The following is a 21454-nucleotide window of genomic DNA, read 5'->3' on the forward strand; positions in this document are numbered from 1 at the left end:
TACATTGAAACGATTCAAACAAGATCCCACGTGAATATGTTTTATCGTATCTATAAACCACAAAAGCGAGTCAAAGTGTATTGTGTGAATAGTTTAAAAGTCAAACGGTGTCAACTAAAAAAACGGAAGAAGGCTCTATTCTCTTCACCTTAAAAAAATAATATTAAGTAAAAATAATTTCAGTTCAGTAAAAATAAGTTCAGTTCAGTAAAATTCAGTTCTCTTAAAGAAGAATTATAATAGAAAATCAGTAAAAATAATTTCAGTTCAGCAAAAATAATTTCAGTTCAGTAAAATTAATTTAACTTCAGTAAAAATAATTTAAGTTTAGAAAATATAATTTTGTTTCAGTAAAAATAATTTTAATTTAACAAAAATAAGGTGAAGAGAACGGGGCCGAAGTATTATATAATAATATTTATTTATTTTATAAAGGTGAAAAAATCAATTTAACCATAATATGCGAATAGTGCAAAAATCAAAGTAATGTATTAAAAAAAACACGAAAGGAGTGTAAAACATCACATGCTAATATTTGAGATAAATAAACCCATAAGTTACAAAGAAACAACCAAACCACTAACTGACAATTGATTGGAAACAAGCTCAAAACTTGTATCCCAAACGCCTAGACTCCAAACCCCAATCGACCCAATATTTTTGGTCGAAACCAAACCAACTTGACCGTGACTCAAGACCACAATTTCACACTCGTTACTTATGCAGACGATAAAAAAAGTCGTCTTTCAAAAGTTCACCTCACGTGCAATCTCGTGTAAGTCACGTGGGGGACACCAGTCAGCAACGGACTTCGACCTCCAGCTGTCTTAACTCGTAAGCATCAACTTCTCCGATACAAATGATTTTTACATTGCAATAATTTAACCCCTTAAACAAAACAAACACATTTATTTAGGGTCCGTTTGGCATCGCTGTGGTTTTCTGTTTTTTGATTTTTTGTTTTTTAAAGTACATTATATATGTCACATAATGGATCAAAAAATATTTAGACTTATTAAAATCATGATAATTTTGAAAACTGACAACATAAAAGTGGAAACACCTTTTTCTTGTTTCTTGTTTTTTATTTTTAGTTTTCAAAAAAACAGGAAACTGAAAACTAAAAATGATGCCAAACAAGCCCTTATTTATTTATTTATTCATTCTTAAAAAAATAACAGTAAAAAATCTTGACCGTTAAAAAAAAAGAAAAATGAAAAAAAGAAAAAGAATCTCAGTGAATAGCAAAAACAATACTCCTTCCCCAATCCCCTTTCCTCCAAACCCTCCGCCTTGAACTCTTATCTCTCCTCCCAAACCCCCCCCCCATTTTCTCTCTCTACTTTCTCTCTCTAGAAATTCTCCACCATTTTCACCCAAAATCCAATTTTGATCAGAACCCATTAATTAATTTGAAGGTAGGAGAGAGAAAGAGGGAGAGGGGGGCAAAATTTTCATAAAAAAAGATGGATTCAGATCAAGGGAAGTTGTTTGTAGGTGGGATTTCATGGGAAACAACAGAGGAGAAGCTCAAAGAGTATTTTGGGCAATATGGTGATGTTTTTCAAGCTAATATTATGAGAGATAAAGCTACTGGTAGACCTAGAGGTTTTGGCTTTGTTCTTTTTTCAGATCCTTCTGTTATTGATCGTGTTCTTCAGGATAAACACACCATTGATGGCAGACCTGTAAGATCATTTGACTCTTTTTGATTGATTTTGTTGGTGTTCTTAAGATTAGTTGATTTGGGATGTTATTTCTTGTGCTGAATTTGATGGGTTATTAAGGTTTTTATGATTTTGATTTGTTTTTTTTGTCATTTTGTTTTTGGAATATTTTTGAAGTTGCTATACTTAAACTTAGCTTGAAATTCTGGCGTTTTATGGTTTTGGGTAATTGGATTAAGTTATGATCTCAAGTTTGCATGAAATTTTGTTGTTTTAGTGAATTATGATGCACATGATGTTTGCTTGAGATGGTTCATTGTATAAGTATTTGGGGGAATGCCTTTGTTGAATTCAGGTCGAGGCGAAACGAGCTATGTCGAGAGAAGAGCAGCAGAATTCCGGAAGAGCTGGAAGCAACAATGGTGGTAGAAGTGGAGGTGGAGGGGGAAACTTCAGGACTAAGAAGATTTTTGTTGGGGGATTGCCTCCTACTGTAACTGATGAAGTATTTAGGGAATATTTTGAGAATTATGGCCAAGTAACTGATGTAGTTATAATGTATGATCAGAATACACGTAGACCTCGAGGTTTTGGATTCATTTCTTTTGACAGTGAGGATGCAGTAGATAGGGTTTTACAAAATACCTTTCATGATTTGAATGGTAAGCAAGTTGAGGTGAAGCGTGCTTTACCAAAAGATGCTAACCCTGGTATGGGTAGTCGTGGTAGTGGCGGTCTGAATGCTTTTGAAGGTAGAATGGATTCAAATAGATATATGCAACCTCAGAATGCTGGAGGTGCATTTCCACCTTATGGTTCTTCTGGTTATGGTGCAGCTGGTTATGGATACGGGCCTGCTAGTGGCATGGGTTATGGTGCATACGCCGGGTATGGGGGAGCAAATCCTGGGTATGGTGGTCCTGCAAGTGCAGCTTATGGAAACCCTAATCTTTCAAATGCCCAAAGGAGTTCATGGAATGCACAGGCTGCCTCTGCTTATGGTGCAGCTGGGTATGGAAATGCTGGTCCTTGGGCTGCTTCTGGTGCAGGAAGTGGACTAACTGGTCAATCTCCTAGTGGAGCGTCTGGGTATGGATATGGTAATTATGGTGGCAGTGATGGATATGGAAGTGTAGGAAATCGTGCTGGAGGTGTCCCCGGTAGTAATGTCTCTGCTGGTGGAGAGATGCAAGGGGGCTATGGAGATGCCAATGGTCATGGAGGATATGGGGCTGGAGGTTATGGAGCTCAAGTAAATGGACCTCTTGGTGCTCAGATGGGTTATGGTGGTGGATATGGTGGGGCTCGATAAGTGCAGCTGCAGCGGGTTTGCTCCGAGCTGAATCATAGAAGCTTGCCCTTCCCAGTGGCAAGGGGATAGCCTGTTCGGATCTCAAGCATACTGTTGGACTGGTTGGCTTGCTTTAATCCCAGTAGTTTGCTGTAGATTTTCTTGCTATCCCTTTTTTTTTTTTTTTTTTTTCAAGTAATAATTAGTTTTTTGGAGTACTAGTTACTTCTTTTAACTACGTCCAGTTGAGTGTAGTTTGGTATCTAGTGTGCTGTTTGATGTTTATTCGGTGTTACTACTGCTCTATTATTTCTCTAGTTTTTGAGTTGTATAAGCTTATATTATGTCTGTATGTTTATTTGGTCGATATTTTCTATGCAGTTAACTGAGTTGCTAGTGTCTTTTACTTGCCTGAATGAATCAGGTCACCAGGAAATATATGTGCATGCATTTCAAACAAGAATTAATCCTTTGTAGTTACCTTGTGTTTATCCTGTGAAGTAGATATCACAAAGATTTAGTGAAGCTTCTCGTACTGGTAGAGATTGGAGCTGTAGACAAGTTGGGTTGATCAGTTCGTAATGGATAGTGATAACGTAGTGGTAGTTGAAGCTTTAACACTGGCATAATCACTTTCTCCCTGTATTTGCCCTTGTGTTGTACAGGAGAGCTGCTCGATTTCTGAAGCAAGGTGGCTACATGCAGCGTAAATCAGTTTCTGCCAGAGCTTTAAAACATGCTATCAGTTTTATTCTGATGAGAGATTGCATTTTGTGAGACTGATCAACCCAAGCGCGTGCTTTGTGGTTCTAATCTTCTATCAAATTGTGGTGAGCTGATGGAAATTTCTAAGCTGATCTCCATCCGGTATGTCGAGTTAAATTGAGGATATATTCTTCCTTAGTTTATCCTATTAGGAAAATTTAATAATCGAAGCTTTTTTTTTTTTTTTTTTTTTTTGGTCACATAAAATAGAAAAAGGAGTGTTTTTCATGGTTTATAATCCAAGTATATAGCTGCTTGTGGCAGTTGAAGTAGGATACAACCCCTTTCATCTGAGGTAGTCTGTCAAAATAGTTGAGTAATATTTATTAGTTCCATAAGAAACTGCTTTTTCTTAGCGTTTTCTTTTAGTTTTCTGCAGATTGTTTATTGTTGAATCCGTTGGATCTTCATGGTGTTTCGGATCATCTTATACAATAAATTGATATTTCAGATTACATTCTTTTTTTCAAATTTATGTAATGTTCATAGATTAAATCATGCCTCATAATTAGAACTCCTTTTATTTTGGTTGATTGGAAGCTATATGAGGTATCCTTCATAGATCTTAGTAGCTAAAGCTGACGTTTTTAGTGTGATTGTGGGTAATATGAATGCGTGATCATGATCTGGGTAAATTAATGAATGATTTTGGACACATATCATCTAAGCAGCTACTTAGGCTTAGAATCTGGACTTCAAAATCCCAATATGATATCTGTATGTGGAATGATTTCTGGAATTGTAGGCGATATGAAGACTAGTAACCTAATTTACTTACTTTGAGATTGTACATGTTATATTTAGAACTTTCAATATGTCGGGGTTGTAAGGGTAAGTACCTTGAATTTAGGGGTTTTGCAATACGTCTTCTGAAGTCCTGTCATCTTGTGTTTGATTGGGTAGAGTTGACGAGAAACCAAGTTGACATACCAGAATGTATTGGTTGTGAGAGTAAAGTGGCAAGAGTAAAGTGGCAGTCCTTACGGTTACTGTATTGGCAAAACTCACGTGGACAACCCAAAAAGAAAATAGAGGCAAATCAACAGAGACGGAAGGAGTACTACCTATGAAGTGATGCAGATGATGGCATTGGGACTTAGGTTATAGGCCTTATAATTAAGGTGATAAACATCATTTTTTGTATAATTAAGGTGACTAAATGAAAACTGATAGAGACTTGTGTCTGATTTCTCCCATTAAACACAACAAAATGACGTCGGAAAGCAGTGTAGTGTGTTATAGCTTACGTAGATTTTATTGATAATCTAGTATACAGTACTACGTAAGAACTAAATCTGAGAGATAATGTAATTTACACACTTCCAAAGTTCTTTTGTCGCCTAATAACTCAAATTATGGTTTTCTGTATGATTATATAAGATGCAATCAATTCAGATGACGTAATTGTAACTAACACTATCAATTTCAGTACAATTGATTAATCCCATCTCAATAGTATATTTAGAATTGTCATTCTGACATAAATTTTGTGGTTAGGTGACACATTGATCATGTCATTAGATTTTTTTTTTTTTTTCCTTCTATTTTTTTTGATAACCATGTCATAACGATCAATATTCATACTCGTATTTTTTTACCGAACTTTTACCTTGGTTAAATAATTTAACGGATTTTGTTACAGATAAGTAATTTGTGCTTGTTCATGTGTTTGAGTAACAAACGCGAGCAGCCTAAAATTTTTGGTTTTTTGTGGCTCGATTTGGTTCAGCTTACGACCTTAATTGTTCCTAATGTGCCCTTTAGTAACATCTGCATAATCAATGTATGCAGTTTCAATCTTAATTGATGTTTGAATGATCAGAGTATACACTGATATTTTCCAATGTACAACCTCATATGAGGTAACTGTGAAGTTCTCTGAAAAATTGAATCAATCAATGGAACTAATAGAGTGCCAGGAATTCTAGCAAATGGTAATGCAATCTCAAATGTGAAACGAAAAATTGTTGATGCTAAGGGTGTTCTGCACCATGAAGCGTGAAATGATCTGATGAATGCTTGTACTGAGTTCAATGAGGTAAGGGTGTGCCTGCAAATGGATCACCAAATGCAGCGAGATTTCCAGGTCGCGAAAATACAATCTGCAGTACACCAGACCTCTAGTTAATGATACTTTTCAACACAGCTCTATGTTAGCATATCAGCAAAATAAAAGACATGGTATGTTCTTTCTTTTACCTGGTAATTCCCTAATGTCCGTGTCTTGAATCCTGCAGCACAATAGTCAAAATAGTATTCCCATGTTCTTATGAACTTCTCGTCGAAGCCAAGTGAACGAATTTTGCTGGAGATCCAGAAGTAAAAGTGGATTAGCAGTAATAGCTTGAACTTAATAGCACATACTCAATTAGGTATGAACAAAGGCCGGAGTGAGTAGAGAGCGAGTGACTAACCTTTGGTGCTCCAGAAAATTTTTTCGCCAGAATCTTAGTGTTTGATAGTAGTGTATCCCAATGTTTTCTATGTGCTCCACACTACAAAGTAAGCAGTTTTGAGTATACAAGTACTTTCCAACACAATTGGTTTCGTTCTTTATTTCATCACATATATTAAGTTTTCGCTAGTTTGCACATACCAAAGTCGAGAGGCAGCAGCCATTGCTGATGTTACTCTGCTCAAGCAAGGTAGACATCCGCCTGGGAAAATGTATTCTTTAATGAAATCTGAGCTTCTCCTGTATTCATCATACCGCTCATCCGGTATAGATATGAACTGAGGAATAGCAACTACTTTCTTAGTAAGATAAATGAAACAAGCAGGAAGTCTTAAGAGGCTAACAGATAACATGATCGTCTTCTCTATTTATTGAGACATGTTTGCTATTACCTGAAGGACAAGAAGACCATTAGCTGCCAAGATGGATTCGGAACAATGGAAAAACTCCTCCATGAATTCATGCCCTACAGCTTCAAGCATTTCACTGTGCAATATGTAGCAGCATATCAATTTTTTTTCAAAAAAATAAAGATGATAATCACCAACAAAGAGCTAAGCCAGCAGGAGTTTAAGGTCTAACCAGGAGATAATTCTGTCAAATTTTTGGGTGCCTGGCAATTGGCGATAATCACAGAGAAGAAACTTTATGCGATCCTGTGAAACCTCATGTTAGATTGAAGCAAGAGGAAGAAAGCGTTGTATACAATGTAACGAGTTAAAGATGCAATGAACACATTCGCAACTGCATCACTGAAGTAATATCCTGGTGCTAATAACAGACTGCATTACCTGCAAACCAGCCTCTTTCACCCTTTGCTCTGCATATCTGAGTTGTTCTTCTGAAAGAGTAATGCCAGTATATCTGCATCCAGTTCTCTTTACCACTTCGATAGCTAGGCTACCCCAACCACAACCGATCTCAAGCACCTCATGATGTTTCTCTACCCTGGCCTACATTGATGTACTGATAAAATTTAGCTGATGGATAAAGGTTCATGGAGTAATTATGAAACTGCAGGAGACGAGGCTTATTACCTTTTCGAGTAAAAGAGAGATTTTCCTCATTTGTGCAACTTTTAAGTCTTCATTTGCAGACTATTAAATATTGAGAATCATGGGAAGAACAGTTATAAATTGGAGACACTTAGTAAGTACAGAGTTAATGTTTTGGTACTAAACACTGATTGTGTTGGAGACTCTAGTTCTGACCTCGAAGACAGCACAAGAGTAAGTCATTGTCTCGTCCAAAAAGAGGGAAAACATTTCGTTGCTCTGATATCAACAAATAGATGAGGAAACATTAGAAGAAACCATATACTTTGATATTTGTTGCAAGCTAAGCATAATCATGGCAAGTAAAAGCCTCAATAGATTGGCCAGCTTCTCATACCAAGTCATAGTGGCGAGAAATATTTCGACGAGCTTGTGTTAGTGTATTTTGCCTAGAAACATGATAGTAGAAATACTTTGCAGATGCAATACCAGCAGTAAAAAGCATTGGTGTCCACCAGCCCCTGAAACCGTTTCATCATTGAAACCAAAGTTGAAATATGTCAATACCTAAAGATGTAAGCAAGGAATTGATCATGCTATTGTTTTAAGCAGACTATACCTCTTTTTGTTGATTTGTGAAGCTGAAGAATTTGAATCTCTGTTGGCAATAAAGATCTGCATGAGGAATTTGGCAAAACCTTAGAACAAGTAGTAGTAGTAGTACGGAGAACTATCTTGACACTTGGACAGAAATTTCTATATTACCATGAAAAGGTTAAGAAGACCATCATTTTTGTCAACAAAGGAGAAGTCTCCATTAATAAATGCATCTGCAAGGCCTAAATCTGCCTGTGTAGCTACCTGCAAGAAGATACCTGAGTTCATCAGTTCTGTATATAGCTACTGTCTGCCCAATTGGAAGTTACATATTCAGAGTACTAATTTAGAATGTCCGGAATGGTAAGTTTATGATTTTCTCTCAGGTTAAGTCTCACGTCCACCCACCTGTCTAATTTTAAAACCTACTTCTTCCTCACTCTCTGTGCAGTACAGCAATGGTAATATCATAAACTCGCGAAGGGAGTAATATCAAAGGGACTAGACATGAAACTCAAGAAGCATACCTTCCAGTAAAACTGAGGGCTGTGAACTCTTATTGCAACTTTCAAAGAACATCTTTTGCTTGAGCCTTCAAACTTCAATATAGTGCCACCCTCCTCCAATAAACTGTCATAAGATAAGCCAAGGGTTATTTAAGAGCAGAAACAAGACAATAGCATTTCAGAACTCCATTTATTGTCACACTTATTTTGTTCAACCTCAATCAGACGATCATTTGTAAGCCTAACAAGAGCAAGTATTATACTACAAGCACAAGACAAAACGATAACAGATAGAGAAATGGATGTGAAATGTAGATTAATGAACTTACATCAAACAGCCAGCTGAAATAAACCCATTAAGGAATCTAGTTACAAAAAGTCTAGCAGCTGTTTCTGTCAAAGAAGGCACCATCTGTTTCGGGTTTGTTAGAATGTTGAAACTTTTTCCAAGTACACCTTGTGCAGCAACCATGCCAGCCTAAAAAATAACACCTTACATATCTTCAGAAACTCAACTAGTTCACCTATGTATAACAAGAACAACATTGTGTTATCCACTCTAATGGGATCTGCCTCGTCTTGGAGAAAGTAAGGTGTTAACTGCCTTAACCCTGTATCAAATTTCATACGCAAATTGTTCTCGAGCAGCACTAATTTATGTCAAAAAGAAAAGCAGAAATATACCTTCAATCCATCCTCATGGAAGCCATAGCCTGAAATATAGAAAAAGAAATAGTAAGTGCAATTGATTTGAAATATGTACAACCTTTTTCTGGTCTAGACCACTGTAAAGAAATTTTCAAGACCTCACCAACCTTGATATGCTCCACAAAACCATATTCCTCTTGTTCCTTGAATATTACCAAGGTCAAGAGAAGCCTTTGTTGCCGCGACAGAGGGTACAGGATGACCAGTTGTCCATTTAAGCAACAAATTTTCTGGTTGATGAGGTGGATTAAGAGTCACAAGAAAAGGAAGGCTGGACTCGATATTCTGCATAGTAAAAAAACCGAGGAATCATTGTGGTATAACCATAGAAATAACTGAATCATACGAAGATAATTACAAAAAGAACTCACTCAAATATCAAAACTGGTACAGGAAATAAAACAGAATTAATATGTACCTGTAGTACATTTAGCCAGTATGTTAAGCACAATTTGTTGTCTATGGTCCCAAGAAAATTCCATGCACTCCACGCTGCTGGATTTTTGGGCATGAAATTTATATCACGATGGAGATATATATCACTGTGAATATGAAGTCCAAAACCATTGATTTCAATTAGTTAATATAAAAAATAAAAAAAATAAAAAAAGTTCAGCTTCAGCATCTTATTTTATGGTTTAGACTTCAGAGAAAAGAGCGCGATCACAATTCACAAGTGGAGCAATCTTGTCAACACAATTCATTCATCTGTTTAAGACGAAAAGAAAAGGAAATTGAACCTGTAAACATATTGGAAAGCACCCAGTATACTTCTTTCATCATATGTTGCTTCATTTCCTAGCATTCGTATGGCATCTGGTGCATGAACAGCTATGATGCATTTGTCATATATGTCTTTTGAACCGTCACTACATAACAAGGTACAACCTGTAAGAGAATTAATCCACGAATTCAGAATAGAACCTCCCATAATCAATCCCAAGTAGCAATATATATAGACGATATCATGAGCTCAGTCTAGTCGATCTACTGTTGTTAGTATGAGCTGCAGCCTCTTGTATTAAGCTAGATAGTTTTGTTCATGTGACAACTTTAGAACTTGTGGATGCAAATCAAGACTGACTAGACAGCCATAACCTTAATATTCAGATCACGGTAAAGAGTGATTTATTTAAGTCCTTGAAACGAAAACTGCAATTATAAACTGTTAAAACACAGGATCACCATGAATTTCTCTGTTTTTGTGTGGCCGTGGACTTAATAATGATGTGTCTACTCACCCTCATCACTCGTTGAAACAGAAATCACCTCATTACTGGTTTTTACTTGAACTCCTCGATTCTCTAGCTCCTCCCTAATCTGTAAGAGACACCGTACATAGCATACAGATGATTACAAGCATTACAAGAGCAGTTACACCTTTTATATATATAGCTTATAAGGCTAGAATTAGACCTTATTTACATAACAGTGTGAGCGCCCTTTCACAGTAAGCCATTGTGGACGGCCAAATAACTGTCAGATACAATTGTTCAGCTTATCAACGAGAAAGGCATGAATGCACGATCGTATAATAGGTTGGTGAAATGAACCTGAAGCAAGTGATGGTTACGACAGAAGGAAAGTATGGAGAAAGCCGAAAAGTTCATCACTGTGTCTGAAGGGCAAGACCAGATTGAAGCACACATCGGAACCTACAAATGTTAAGTAACAGGTCTTGATGAATAATGCATACAGAACACTAACATACACAAACAGAAATCGCGATGAAAACTTTTGTGAATCTTACAAGATAAGCCTTCTGAAACAACTCAGAGTAACCTCTAGACTTGATAAAATGGCCAAGAGTTTGAGTCCGATCCATCTCTGGGTTATTTTCAAGCTCTTCAAGGTACCTTAGGAGAAATTTGTCAATGCCATAAGTAAAAGCAATACTGTAACTCATTTACTCTACAATGAAGTGCACGCCGCCTGTTATGGCTAGCTACACATAAGGCCATGTTCGTTTCACCAGCAGAACTGAACTGAACTGAACTTATGCAGAGTAATACTAATATTTTTTTTAATGATCACAACTGATTTTTATCGATTAAAACTGACTTCTATTAATCAATTGACATTCACATTCTTCATAAAATTCGGCTTACTTAAAAGAGTCATGTTAAAAAAAACACAATGGCTTACATTATCACTTCATTCTTGAACTTGATGATTTCCTGGATCATTTTCCAAAAGTATGGATTTACTGCATTAGTTTTCTGAGCAAATAAACCACTTATACCATTTCGACTCCCCCATTCACATCCGCGGCCTTTATCTAAACTAACAGAAAATGACATATCAGAGTCCTCCATTTCAATGCCAAGGCTTTCAAAGAGCTCCATCATATTTGGATATGTAACCTGTTCAATGATATCATAATTTCCAATATTAGAGAATTCAAATGACATTATCATAGTAGATTCAACCATAATTTACTTGTCAAATTAAATTATCATATCAATTCTTTCTAAGAATCTTATCATGTTGAACTTAAACTTTGTGATTGTAACCTTACATTAGAAATTTAGTTCATTTTCCCAGCAATTCTTATTTCTTAAGAAGGAAGTATTAAGTTAGAGCTAGAAGGGCCCAATTTATTTGAATTTGGGTTAAAACTTGGCCAAATTGGTCATGCCACTTTTAGAGGCTTGACCTGAATTGATTTATTAATAAGAACAACTTATTGTAAGCTTTAAGTGGTCGATCTAATGATAAGGTCTGTACTTTGTATGAATTATATATCGTATATGACTTAATCTGGGGTGAGCTACCACTCTCAATGAATGTGATTGACTACAACACTGTCCGTACTTGACTAGAGAGACCTATAAAATAAAATGGTAAAAGGCCGGGTCAAAATCAATTGCATCATTTATTCATCTTACGGTCTTATCAACTTTTAAAAAAAATTATAAACATGTTACACGATCGTCTAAAGGACCCCATCGAGTGAACTTATATTTAGCTTATTGTCGAAAATATTTAATTTACGTTAAGTCACTTTCAATATCTCTTTCTTTAGTCCAATAGAAAAGTTGATTAAGGGGACACAAAGAAGGAGAAAAGGGCACATAAAAAAGAAAAGGACTTACCCGATTAAAGACCATAAAACCAAGGTCCAAGTCAATGCCATCAAAACGAACCGTTTTGGCATGTCCACCTAAATAATCTTCTTTCTCATACAACACCACATTTATTCCTGTTTTTGCAACTTCATATGCTGCTCCTAGTCCACTTATTCCTCCACCTACCACTGCAACTCTCATATCTTACTCTTCTCTTTCTACAAAACCACAAATTAAATCACCATTAGTATAATATGACATTTGCCAAATTAAGATTATTACACCTAGGTAATGCACCTTAATTTGGTAAGCACAATTTACGTTGGAAAGCTTGTAAAAATTTCATAGGGCGAGACCAAAAATCGAATTCTTAACCTCTCAATTGGAGCAAAACTAGATACATATTTCACCAATCTTTATTTATTTATTTTTTTAAATACATTTATGGTAGAAAAATGTTTATGAGTTAGGCTACGGCTGCCCCCTTAAAAGTTCCATCATTGCTAGAAAGAGTCGATTTAATAACAAAAAGTGAATATGGCAGAACTCAAAAAATACATATAGATATAGGTGGTCACGAATACTAACCAAAAAAAAAAAAAAAAAAAAGGTTGTAAACTGTGATTAATGTATTCAAGAAATTGAAGAAGAAGAAGAATTAAACTTGAGACATCTTCGGAATCAATATGTTCATTACAAAAATGAGGATTTATGTGAATCAACTATATATATGCAACAACTTTTATTATGCTAATGAAAAAATAATTTCCCAAAAAAGAAAAAAAAACAACGTACATTACCTTAAAAGGTTGTAATAACTTCAAAGTATAAGCACAAGAAGACCAATTATATAGTTTGGAATGATAATGCAGAGTGATTAATAATTTAGAAGGATAAGAGAAATCTTTGTGGAGATGAAAGAAAGAAATATGACATATCACATATGGTGGGAAAAAGATAAGCCAATAAGGATGGGTCTACACTACGATGTTGCGATATGAAGAGATAGTAACACTTTTAATGTGCTCATTTATACTTTTCACGCGCTCGTACCCAAATTTAAATGTGTATATATGGTTGATCAGGTTGGGTTCAGGTCGACCAAACAATGTAAATTTTCAAGTTTGAATTGAAGTGATTTATATATAGAGAATCTAATCACGCATCACTTCTTTTTATTACTCATTCTGTCTCATAATACATAACACATTTAACATTGTACATTTATCAATACATTAATTTGATTTTATTTTTATATAATTAAATATTAATAAAAATTATTTTAATAATTATATTATGAAACTTTATATTAATACCTAACTAACAACATATTTTATGGTAAAATATGTTTTATTATGTTAGTAAAAAAATTAAGATCAAAATTAATGTATGAATAGTGAAAAAAGCAACGTCTCATGTATTCTTGGACGGAGGGAGAATCTTTTACTTCAAGTCTTCAACACATAGATCCACTTTATGTATAATTGTATAATATATGTCTGTACAAAATGACACCTTATCTTGTTCACAAAAAATGTACTCCGTACTTAATAAAATGTTGTTTTAAATTTTAATCAATTTCTATACGAATAATCAATTAATATCAATGCTAATAAATACTCTATATATTGCAGTCAATGAGATCAGTTTTAATTAATACGAGTATGATTAGAAAAATTAATTCCATATCAGTAAGATCAAGTTAATTGATGATCAATGGACTAATTATACTAGACTAGGTAGCATATAAAAAAGTTTTTTTATTTTTATTAAATTATAACAAATCTATAATCTATAATTAATACTAAAGTAGCAACCGTTGACAACATACTATTTTAAAATAAAACACATGTTATGTTGTCATTAAATATATTTTTATTTTATTTTATAAAAAATCTTTTCAATTACTTTATTATTAGTATCAAATTTTGAAAATTGGTCAATTCTATTTATCGATTATAATTTAATTTGTCTTCCTCGGATACTATTTCATCATTCAATTTTTCTATGAGCTTTATTTATTTATTTTTTTAATATTTTATGTTTCATATTTTAATAATAATTTTGTTTTAATTTTGGTATGAAAAAATTATTAAATTTAGAAAATTTTATTGGATCATGCACGAGACTAATCTAGTACACATGAAAAAATACTACCATTTTTCTTTTTGAACAAAAAAATACCATTAGCTATTGATATTATTTAGGGTTATTGTGAATTTTTAATTTTTGACAAACAAACCAATAGCATTAAAAAAAGTTACTTCTTGCTAACACATTGAATTTCTGTACAATATACCACTCCGATTCTTTTGTTGTTCTTAATTGGAAATTTCTTGTGATATAAAAAAAGTTAGCAGGAAAAATAAAGTAAAAGATTAATAAGGTAGATTGTCCATACAAAAGTATTGATCAAATAGTCCATAAAATATTATTTATGCATGATTACTATTTACGGAATACAAATAATAAAACATCAAAGTTGTTGAACCCACTCATGTCATGAAATGAAGTCTAAAAATCAGTGACAAATAAAGCACCACGTAGGGCTTCTCTTATCCGATCCCATTGTCTACAAAGTACAAACTATTCCAACTTTCCAAGATCCAAGTTGGTAGAAATTATTGATTATAGAACTTTCCTAAAAATCACAACGTAATAATGATTTGTACCCGCATTTTTTTTGTTACTAATTGTGAACACATAGCAATTCAACGTGGTTCACGAGTAACCCCTTATGTTTGTGGCCCATGGACCACTATACTATTTCTTTCGTTCTTTAATACTTGTACGTACAAGCTGGTATTATAGAACTTTTATGTTATTTGTTCATTACATCCTCTTCTTAAATTGTAATTTGTGATTTATGAATATGAAATAAATGTAAGCATCTAACATTATCGATCAATTATTAGGGTATAGCCTAAAGGTCAACACTGTTAACAGAGCCCAAAGTCGTGGATGATTGAGTTTCAAGTTTGGATCTAGTGAAGCATCGTAAGCAAGGCAAGAAAAATTAATCACAAAGGCCAAGTGATATAAAAAGATTTGATTATCACATTTCTTAGCTACCTTCCTCAAAACTTTAATTAGGTTAAGCAATTAACATTTATAAATTATTAAGGAGTAATACTGCTCTGCTAAAATCTGCTCTGCTCCGCAATGTGTGGAAGTCCTACTCTACACTATCTACTGAAATCTGCTTTACTCTGCACTATTTTGTTCTGCTCTGCTGAAATCTAATCTGTTCTGTTCAGAAGTTAAAAATAAATAGGGCCTAAGTCTTTTAAGTATGTGACAGAAGAAAAAAGGTTCGTAGTTGAGTCCATCAATTTCTAGTTTGATGTGATTCAATTGACAACAATTTAGAGAGATTGTGATGATAAGATGATTGAGTTGATGATAGTCCTCCTCTTCTTGGGCCCTTATTCACCTCTAGACTTTTCCGTTGAAGATTTGGCTTCTAAATTGACACTTTTATTTTAACGTAAATGTGTGCCTATACTTGTACGGACTATACGATTTTCATTAACTTACCCTTTGATTATCTACAATTGTCTTCGAGATAGGAAGGTAGAGTAATTAACTAGTCTTCCGATTTTTAGGAGTGAGAGTAGAGGTTAAATTTTACCAGACTCATTTGAAGAGGAATTTCTCTATAATCCCTCTCTTTTACTCTGGGTACTTTTAATGAACCTTTATTTTCCTTACCTATCCCATTCATAAACAAACCCACATATGAACGAAAATATTATCCCACATTAAAAGAGAGTAAAAGTGATGGGAAGTGTATCACACATTAAAAAAATCAAGAAAGTTGTGTCCACTTATAAATAAGCCTAAAGGGTTATTTCTCTCATTGTCATGTGGTATTAAGGTGGAATCTCCTTGGTCGTGAAAGTGATCACTCGTGACAAGTGTGGCCCAAACTTGTCAGTGAAAATAATGTTCATGAATGTCCTAAAAATATACGTATACTTTTTCCACTTTTGGTAAAAAAAAATAATAATAAAAATGACAGTTGCAATTTTGCAATATACGAGTAATACTCAAATATAATGAAAATCATGCATGAATCTTGTTATCATTTCATCCTACATTTAAGGAGAACAAACACTTGACTTTGTTAATGAATTTGCTATGTATGTCAACATCATAATTAACACCTTTACTTTCCTCATTTTCCTCAAAAATTCAACGTTGTTTTATCATGTCAAAATTAACCATCAAACACTTGTATGTTAATCTCTCTTCCCATAATAATGTCTTTCTTTGTCCATGCTCAAAATTGTTGTCATATCCCACAATACAGCTAGCCCACCCATATTTTTCATACACATTTTTTTAAGGGAAATGCTCTATCTCTTCCTCCCCTTTTGTCACGCCGGATAATTGACGTCGATTCGTGTTGTTCGAGTTCGACTACCACCCCTCAAGTCGATCTTGTCCCACCCCATCCCAACTAGACCCCCCATTGAGGAGGAGTACACTATATTTTTTATCATACATCATTGATGGGTTACCAAAGCCGCCGCGACTCCCAACCAAATCTACCCTCTCACCAACGCCAAGGATCATCATGCTCCACCCAAGACCTAGACGTCGACCTTACATGGCCGTTTGGAAAGCTCAATGGGGTCGATAAAGATGACATTCGTGAGACTGCCTACGAGGTGTTTTTCACCTCGTGCAGGTCTTCCCCCGGGTTTGGGGGAAGAACTGCCTTGGCATTTTATTCACATAACAATAACAATAACAATAACAACAACAACGAGCATTACGGAGATAATAATGGTCATGTTAATAATAACAATGGTCCAGGGTCTCCAAGTTCACCAGGGTCAACGCGCGGCAATGGGGTGGGGATGGTGACAAATAGTAAGATAAAGAGGGTGTTGGGATTGCGGACTCTTAAGCGAATGCCTTCTAGGAGATCATCCCTTGGCGGAGCCGTTGGTGCCACGGGGTCTAACTCGGGTGCCGGTCCATCTTCACCTCATGCTTATGGACATGTTGTGCATTCACATAGTGCTAGTATCCCCGGGATTTCCTTCACCGTGCCTAGTAGAACGTCTCGAAAACCTCTAACATCCGCGGAGATCATGAGGTTACAAATGAGGGTCACTGAGCAAGGTGATAATAGGCTTCGTAAGACGCTTATGAGAACTCTTGTTGGCCAAGTATGTACTATATTATCTATGTTCTTTACATTATTCACTCTTATTCACCAACATAATAACATTGCTACCCCTTACATTATTCACTCTTTCATTTTTTCAATTCTCCCTCGTTTATAATAAGTAGATGATGTTCATCAGTGACGGAGCTAGAAACTTTCATTAATAATTAGGCGCGTTTATATGTAAAGGTTCAAATCTCGACAATATGTATTGCTAAGGAGACGTATGCACACCTTGTTTGACCCATAACATTCTTTCATATAATTTTGTCAACAAATTAAGCAAAATGTTTTTGACAATATTCCTAATATACAAAGGAGTATATAGTAAACTAAAGAAACTAACTACTACCCCTGTTACATATTTATGTACAACTTTTGAATATTATTTGTGAGATAAAATTTTCAAAAATTGCACATAATATATAGCAGAGGTAGGAGATTTATTTGTCTAATTAATTCCAACTAAATCATTAAATTTTTTTTTTTTTTTTGGTACAATGAGGCAATTGAATTCCTACGTTTATTAATAAGGACTATGATTGAGCATGAAAGTGCATTTTAATGGTTGTTTTAGCATGGATGCGTAACAAATCAGGACTTTAGGCTATTAAAATACAATCTAGAAAAGTTAGAGTATGAAAACATATTATGATCAAATTGTATTACATTAGTTGTTTAATGTGAACTATATATGTTAAAACTTTGGTTGAATTTAATTTGTAACAGATGGGCAGACGAGCAGAGACAATAATCCTTCCACTTGAGCTACTTCGCCACTTAAAGCCATCAGAATTTCGAGATCATGCAGAGTACCATTTTTGGCAAAAAAGACAGTTAAAGATTCTCGAAACAGGACTAATTCTCCATCCATCGATCCCACTTGAGCAACGCAACTCTTGTGCTACGAAATTAAGAGAGATCATACGACTCAATGAAGACAAACCAATTGACACAAGTAAAAATTCGGAAACAATGAAGCAGTTATGCAACTGTGTGTTGTCCTTGTCTTGGCGTGGGGCGAATGGCAATCCTACTGATGTATGTCATTGGGCAGATGGACACCCACTCAATCTACATCTTTACATTGCATTACTACATTCGATTTTTGACATTAAAGACGAGACTGGTGTTTTAGATGAAGTCGACGAGTTAATGGAGTTAATGAAAAAGACATGGACTACCTTTGGGATTACTAGGCCTGTGCACAATTTGTGCTTCACTTGGGTACTTTTCCAACAATACGTCGTAACAGGACAGACTGAACCTGATCTTTTATGCGCGACATTAACTATGTTGGTTGAGGTGGCTAATGATGCTAAGAAGCCGGGAGATAGAGAGGAGGCTTATGTGAAAACATTGGCATCTGTAATAAACTCGATTATTGGATGGTCAGAAAAGAAACTACTTAATTATCATGAGGGGATCTGTAAGAGTAATGCTCATGTAATTATGGAGAATCTACTCCCTTTGGTCTTGCAGGCAAGGAAGATACTGGATGAAGATGTATCCGCTACCATTGCTGCTAGGCAAGAACAAGGAGAGGGGACGAAGGAAACACATGAGTTGTCTGGTAATCGAGTTGATTACTACATTCGTTCCTCAGTACGAAATTCATTCTCAAAGGTACATAAATTTCAGTTCAGTAAAAATAATTTCAGTTCAGTAAATTAATTTCAGTTCAACAAAAATAAGATGAAGAAAACAAGGTCTTATTACAATCATAACTTTGTAGAAACTTATATGCAAGCTTAACATATTATGACATGCTTCAGATAGCAGAAGGCATGGATATAGCAAACATGCAACTGGAGGGAGAAAAGGAGGTGAGCGAAGCGCTTGTAGTCTTGGCACAAAAGACAGAGGAATTGGCTGCAAAGGAGAAGGAAACTTACAGCAACACTTTAAAAAGGTGGCACTCAGTATCAGCAGCAATAGCAGCAGTGACATTACAAAACTGTTACGGCGCTATATTGCAACAATATTTATCAGGGGTATCGATGCTCACAACGGAGGCAATAAATGTGCTTAATAAAGCTGGAAGGCTTGAGAAAGTTTTAGTGCAAATGGTGGTTGAAGACACTGTTGATTGCGAAGATGGAGGGAAGTCCATTGTTAGAGAGATGGTCCCTTATGAAGTCGACTCTGTCATTATAAGGCTTTTGCGAAAGTGGATTGAGGAGAGACTACAAAAAGGGAGAGATAGTCTTCAAAGAGCCAAGGAAACTGAAGTAAGTTCAAATACACATTCAAAGATATATACTACTACCTCCGTTTCTGAAAGTTCGACTCACTTACTATTTATGTGGTCAAAATAAAATAACTTTGACTACATTTTATGGTTTATACAATCAAAATAAATTAACAAGTTTGATCTTATTAGATTTCCTTAATGATAAATTTTTCAAAATCAACTATTTAAAAATTTTATTTATACATAGCCAAAATTATTATTAATGGTTAAAGATGTTCATTGGAGATCGTGTAAATGCAAATTGAGTCGAACTTTCAAGAACGGAGGAAGTAGTTTTTTAGGCCAAAATTATACCCTTAAATTTATATTTAAAATTAGTAAACTTAATTCCTTAATAAAAAAGAATTTAACATCAAAACCTTATATAACATATCATTAGAGTTACTAAATCAAATTTTCTTTCTTTTTTTTTTTTCTTAAATTTTAGACATGGAATCCAAAGTCTAAAGCAGAGCCATTTGCACAATCAGCTATTGAGCTTATGAAAATAGCAAAAGAAACTATTGATGATTTCTTTGAGATTCCAGTTGGTCTTTCTGATGATCTAGTCCAAGATCTTGCTGAAGGTCTCGAACGTGTAATCCGAGATTATTCAAGCTTTGTTGCTAGTTGTGGTAACAGCTTTTTTTTAGTTTCATTCAACAAACATGAAATTCATTCTTTGTTAATAATATTTTGTTAATCCTAGACATTTTTTTTTATTCTTATGACAATCTCAATATAGGAACAAAACAAAGTTATATCCCAACACTCCCTCCTCTAACTAGATGCAATCGAGATTCAAAATTTGTAAAACTTTGGAAAAGAGCAGGTTGCAGTGTTGGTATGCAAGATCTCCACCATTACATGGCTGCCATCGAAGGTCATCATGCACGCCCATCGACTAGTCGAGGCACCCAACGCCTTTATATCCGCCTCAATACCTTACATTACCTTATGTCTCACCTTAACTCCCTTGATAAGACACTTGCCCTCTCCCCGCGAGTCAATCCTAATACACAAAAGCGTTATCCTAATAGTCGGAGAAACTTGGGAAACTCTGCTACATACTTTGATCTTGCTCGTACCTCAATGAAAGGCGCTATACAACATGTTGCTGAGGTTTCAGCCTATAGACTAATCTTCTTAGACTCAAACTCCATTTTCTATGAGAGCCTTTATGTTTTTAGTGTGTCTAATTCAAGGATTAGGCCTGCTTTGAGGATCCTTAAGCAGAACCTAACTCTATTAGGCGCGATTTTGATTGATCATGCTCAACCACTAGCAGTAAAAGAGGTGATGAAGGCATCATTTGAAGCATACTTAATGGTGTTGCTTGCAGGAGGGTGTACTAGAACATTTTGTAGGTCGGACTATGACATGATTGGAGAAGATTTCGAGAGCTTGAAAAGGGTTTTTTGCACTAGTGGTGTAGGACTAATAGCCGAGAATGAAGTGGACAAAGAAGCCGAGGTGGTGCAAGGAGTGGTTGATCTTATGGGACAGTCCACAGAGCGACTAGTGGAAGATTTCAGCACCGTGGCTTGTGAGAGGAGCGGTATGGGAATGAACGCGACAGGGAAGAAACTGCCAATGCCACCAACAACAGGAAGGTGGAATAGATCAGATCCCAATACAATACTGAGAGTATTATGTCATAGAAATGATAGATCAGCAAATCATTTTTTGAAAAGAACATTCCAATTGCCTAAAAGAAGATGATAACAACAACAATAATGTTTGTAGCTTGATGAGATGGACAATTTGTAAAGTCAGGTGGTGTTTACATGAACATTGATAGAATAAAAATTGTTGTTCTTTTAAACAATTTTCCTGAAAAAAAAAAGATATAGTTTCATTTTGCACCAGATTAATTATTGTGAAGGAAATTCAATTGTACAAAAGTTTATTATATCAATCATTGTTTATCAAATTTCAGAGCATTAACCCTCCTATATAGATAATTTTATATTTTTCGCGATTCTCTTAT

General features: G+C 35.0%; 3 protein-coding genes across 4 annotated transcripts; 2 read left to right on the top strand and 1 right to left on the bottom strand.

Moving 5' to 3' along the window:
- Positions 1-1283: 1283 nt before the first annotated feature.
- Positions 1284-4145, top strand: LOC145562553 (heterogeneous nuclear ribonucleoprotein 1-like). 2 transcript variants are annotated; one of them, XR_014094408.1, is made up of 3 exons: positions 1284-1688; positions 2023-3080; positions 3624-4145. XR_014094408.1 is itself a non-coding variant. In XM_081622859.1 (2 exons), exons 1-2 carry the CDS (start codon positions 1467-1469, stop codon positions 2977-2979), a joined length of 1179 nt encoding a protein of 392 aa, XP_081478985.1. In that variant the 5' UTR covers positions 1284-1466; the 3' UTR covers positions 2980-3307. The 2 variants fall into 2 exon arrangements, 1 of the variants encoding a protein (XP_081478985.1); XM_081622859.1 differs by lacking the exon at positions 3624-4145 and having other exon boundaries at positions 2023-3307.
- A 1381-nt stretch (positions 4146-5526) lies between these two features.
- Positions 5527-13029, bottom strand: LOC145564143 (uncharacterized). Its single transcript, XM_081624481.1, has 25 exons — positions 12853-13029; positions 12080-12270; positions 11130-11347; positions 10735-10840; positions 10538-10639; positions 10401-10460; positions 10226-10304; positions 9725-9872; positions 9403-9526; positions 9092-9269; positions 8961-8989; positions 8606-8754; positions 8298-8400; positions 7939-8034; positions 7793-7848; positions 7571-7694; positions 7390-7452; positions 7216-7275; positions 6970-7131; positions 6761-6834; positions 6571-6664; positions 6320-6456; positions 6138-6218; positions 5923-6028; positions 5527-5825 (listed from the first exon to the last, which is right to left on the bottom strand). The coding sequence occupies exons 2-25, from the start codon at positions 12251-12253 to the stop codon at positions 5754-5756; spliced, it is 2595 nt and encodes an 864-aa protein (XP_081480607.1). The 5' UTR covers positions 12254-12270; positions 12853-13029; the 3' UTR covers positions 5527-5753.
- Positions 13030-16566: 3537 nt separating this feature from the next.
- Positions 16567-21186, top strand: LOC145564145 (protein unc-13 homolog). Its single transcript, XM_081624482.1, has 5 exons — positions 16567-17232; positions 17961-18857; positions 19007-19462; positions 19913-20099; positions 20210-21186. Exons 1-5 carry the CDS (start codon positions 16567-16569, stop codon positions 21184-21186), a joined length of 3183 nt encoding a protein of 1060 aa, XP_081480608.1.
- Positions 21187-21454: the final 268 nt, after the last annotated feature.

This window comes from Chenopodium album, chromosome 10 (assembly GCF_948465745.1).
Source record: "Chenopodium album chromosome 10, dcCheAlbu1.1, whole genome shotgun sequence".
Classification (NCBI taxonomy): Eukaryota; Viridiplantae; Streptophyta; class Magnoliopsida; order Caryophyllales; family Amaranthaceae; genus Chenopodium; species Chenopodium album.

Excerpts from the sequence above, each read along its gene's own strand:
- LOC145564143 (XM_081624481.1), bottom strand. The coding sequence starts at position 12,253 with ATGAGAGTTGCAGTGGTAGGTGGAGGAATAAGTGGACTAGGAGCAGCA. Across the intron at positions 10,841-11,129 it reads TTCAAGAATGAAGTGATAAT|GTACCTTGAAGAGCTTGAAA; the intron begins GTAAGCCATTGT and ends ATTTCTCCTAAG. Across the intron at positions 8,755-8,960 it reads TCCATGAGGATGGATTGAAG|GCTGGCATGGTTGCTGCACA; the intron begins GTATATTTCTGC and ends GTTATTTTTTAG.
- LOC145562553 (XM_081622859.1), top strand. The coding sequence starts at position 1,467 with ATGGATTCAGATCAAGGGAAGTTGTTTGTAGGTGGGATTTCATGGGAA. Across the intron at positions 1,689-2,022 it reads ACACCATTGATGGCAGACCT|GTCGAGGCGAAACGAGCTAT; the intron begins GTAAGATCATTT and ends TGTTGAATTCAG.
- LOC145564145 (XM_081624482.1), top strand. The coding sequence starts at position 16,567 with ATGGGTTACCAAAGCCGCCGCGACTCCCAACCAAATCTACCCTCTCAC. Across the intron at positions 17,233-17,960 it reads TGAGAACTCTTGTTGGCCAA|ATGGGCAGACGAGCAGAGAC; the intron begins GTATGTACTATA and ends AATTTGTAACAG. Across the intron at positions 18,858-19,006 it reads TACGAAATTCATTCTCAAAG|ATAGCAGAAGGCATGGATAT; the intron begins GTACATAAATTT and ends GACATGCTTCAG.